The sequence below is a fragment of the Musa acuminata genome, chromosome BXJ2-2, assembly GCF_036884655.1.
Source record: "Musa acuminata AAA Group cultivar baxijiao chromosome BXJ2-2, Cavendish_Baxijiao_AAA, whole genome shotgun sequence".
Classification (NCBI taxonomy): domain Eukaryota; kingdom Viridiplantae; phylum Streptophyta; class Magnoliopsida; order Zingiberales; family Musaceae; genus Musa; species Musa acuminata.
In genome coordinates this window covers 13424577-13428018 of record NC_088339.1, presented here as the reverse complement: position 1 = coordinate 13428018, position 3442 = coordinate 13424577, and the positions used below count along the sequence as shown (strand labels likewise).

At 43.7% G+C, this 3442-nt stretch overlaps 1 protein-coding gene across 1 annotated transcript; it reads left to right on the top strand.

Moving 5' to 3' along the window:
- Positions 1-1070: 1070 nt before the first annotated feature.
- On the top strand, positions 1071-1736 carry LOC103972963 (zinc finger protein ZAT3-like). Its single transcript, XM_009387388.2, has one exon. The coding sequence runs from the start codon at positions 1071-1073 to the stop codon at positions 1734-1736; it is 666 nt and encodes a 221-aa protein (XP_009385663.2).
- Positions 1737-3442: the final 1706 nt, after the last annotated feature.

Sequence of the window (3442 nt, the reverse complement as noted above, 5' to 3'; positions counted from 1 at the left end):
TAGTAAATCCCAATTTGGTTAAGAGTTTCTACAGATGCCCGCTTATTGACCGTCTGATGGCTAAGTTTAAGAGCTTATATGGACGTACACTTACCCATCTCAGATGAGAGGCTAAGCAAGCTTATGGCACCAAATGTTATCCAATCATGGTGCCCAGAGGTAAAATGCTGTGAAAGTTTAATGGATAATTAAGATGTATCTGTTATCCCAATTTCATTGTGCCGCTGTAGTCTTTGTAGGGCTTTAAAGAAACAAGCAACTAATCTTTTTTTAATTTATTTCAGATATGAACAAAATTTCCTCAGCTTGATCAATTTATGCATCAGTTGCTAATGATGATAGACGTCGACGACGATGATAAGATATCATGCAAATCGACGTCGAGCCGTCCTCACAGAGACAAAACGATATAAATCATAAATCATCAACAGACCGCCGTGCAGGGCTCGTAAAGCAGGGACGTGGAGGTCCTCCTCGAATCCTTTTCCGCATGGAACGTTGGTCCGTGGATATCCAAGCTATAAGATTCGTGGAGGAACTGACGCTGCATGAGGTTGCCCTCTACGTTACAGATTTATACAGGGGGACACCTAAAAAGAGAGGAGACGATCAGAGGGGCAGAGTTGAATCATCAATCCACCATCGATGCACGGGTCATGAAAGCAGAAACGTGGAGGTCCTTCCTCCGTGGATATACTAGCTTTAGGATCCGTGCAGGAGGGCTAAATAACTGTTTGGAGCAGCAGCAGGAACCGCTCAAACTGCCGCCCCCATGAATGGTTTCAAAGCCGCTTCCCCTCCCATCTTTTCCACTTTTCCGCATGCAGCGAATGATCATGGACTCCTCTTCCTCCATCAACCTCCCTTACCGTCCTCCTCCTCCTCCTCCTCCTCCCTACCAACCTCTTCACCAACTCACTCCTCCAACCCTACAGCACTTGGATGAGAATAGCGCTCGGCCTCTCCCTCCCAAACCCAAGTACAAGCCGTCCCCTGGCTTCGTCCCTCATAGCCGGGATCCAACTTTCCAACACCACCTGGGGCCCTTCTCCTTCCCTCCCACCTCGACCATGGCGAAGACAAAGCCCCGAAGAAAGCCGGACCTGGCGGCTGCCACCACCGCCGGGCCGAAGGCCACCACCCCACCGTGCACCGAGTGCGGCAAGCGCTTCTCTTCCTGGAAGGCCCTGTTCGGGCACATGCGCTGCCACCCCGAGCGCCAGTGGCGCGGCATCAATCCCCCGCCACACCTCCGGCGTCCGCTCCCCCTCGCGAGCCCGACTCCAGAGGAACACTTCACCGATGAGGAGTACGAGGTGGCCGCCAGCCTCATCCTGCTCTCCCGTGGCCCTCACAGGAACATCAGCGCCCTTTGCCGGGCGGAACCAGAGCGCGCGGACGCAATGCAGCCCTTCTCCTTCCCGCAGCCGCAGCAGACAAGTGGCAGCGCCCTAGTAGGTTCAGAAGATGCGTGCCGGAGTTGGAAGAGAGCATGGGAGGCGGGTGAGGCAACGAGGTGCTATCACAAGTGCAAATGCGACGTTTGCTCGAGGGGCTTCGCCGCTGGCCAGGCTCTTGGGGGGCACAAGCGGCATCACTGGGAGAGAGAGGAGGACATTGTTGTGGGCTGTTCATCTTCTGGGAACTACGATTTGGACCTCAACTTGCCCCCCCCTTCGCTAGAGAACAACGAAGCCAACCCAAGCACTGTTTTGGACTTAAGGTTGGGCATTTGAAAAAGGTTTTGATTTGTGGTATGCATCTTGCAGTTCTAATACACATCTGCAATGGTTCATCTCCCACCAGTAACCTCGAAGATGAACTCTGGCTTTGTATTTGATGTCCTCAAAGTGGGACACTGGAGAATTGTTTTAAGGTTGTAATTTGAACATTCCCATTAATTTAACTCAATAACCGCGTAGTTTCTGCAGAAGGGACACTCTATCTGCGAACTTTAGGAAGCAATCGTTTCCGAGGCCAATATTATATCACAGTGAAGCAAACAAATCGTGCTTTTTACGGCTTCAGTATTTAGAAGAATTGATGCCTAGATAAATCACATTGTTGTCATCTTATTTTGAAAGAGTAAAAATATTTAAAAAAACTTACAAAATTAAGGAGGCCTCTATCTCATACATAAAGTGCACAATACTGTAGCAGTTGGATGTTTGAAATACTGGACCAAATTGTTGTGCATCGTTTAAGAATATGTGGAGTTTAATGCTCAAATAAATGATATTAAACTCCACCAAACACTTTGTGTTTACAACTCTGAAATGTTGTCTCTGGATTCTGGAAGGAGACTGCACTGGATCACTCTTTCTTTGGGATGTTGTTTCATTCTAAAATCTCATTTCGAGTATAGAATTTGTTATATTAAAGATATGTGGGCAGTGTTAGTTCACAACTGAGGTAACTACACTACTTAAGAAAATATAAGTCATAGGAACATAACAAAAGTTTATAATTATTTTCAAAATATTAGATAGGTACAAAGAATATAGAATAATCTATCAAATTAAATTTTTTATAATTATTTTTTATCATATGACATCCCTCTTAATCATTTTTACTTGGGGCACCTATTTTTTAATAAATGCCAATTTTGCACTAGTAAAATTTTTGAATTGGTTCATATGATTGAACTGAATTAAAATCTGTAAGCCCTCCTCCCCTCTGTCATCTCCTCCTCTTCCAATTCCACCTTGGCCTCCTTAGCATTTGCCATCTGTCTTCTCCTCCTTGATGGGATATAAAAAAGAATTAAATTTATGTATATGAACAAATACTAACAAGCCGTATAGTGAAATTAAATAAAAATCATAATCAAATATAACACCAAGTTTTACGTGAAAAATCCTCCTAACATAAAGAGTCAAAACCATATAGTAACCTTGAGATAATTCACTATAAGAATAATAAATATACAAATATCAGTCTTTTGTCCAAAACCAAGCAACAATCTCGAGAGAATAATTGGGATATAAGGATTACGTCACTGTGCACAATATTCAAATTCTCCTTTAGTAATCATAGCAAAAATCTACTGTAGATCTGATCTAACCTAAGATGAGAATACTGTTTAGATGATTAAGAATAGTCTGCGTTGTCCTTATCTTCTTTTCTTTTCTTCTATTATTTTTTTACCCTTTTTTTCTCTTTTTTGAATTAAGATGCTGCTACAATTTTCTGCCTCATTGCTACCGTTTTTCTTCCCTATTTTTGCAACCACCACACCTTCCTAATTAGATCTAGAGTTAGATTAAAGGGGAGGTGGGCTATAGGCTATTAAAGCTCACTATGGGTTGAACTTATGACCTTTCAGCCCAACAACCTCCCCCTTCAGCCCATAAGGGATGCTGTCTCATGACTCCTCAATGTGAAGCCATGTCAACCAACTATCGGCACATTTCTTACCTTTCTTTCAATAAGGTCTTTATCA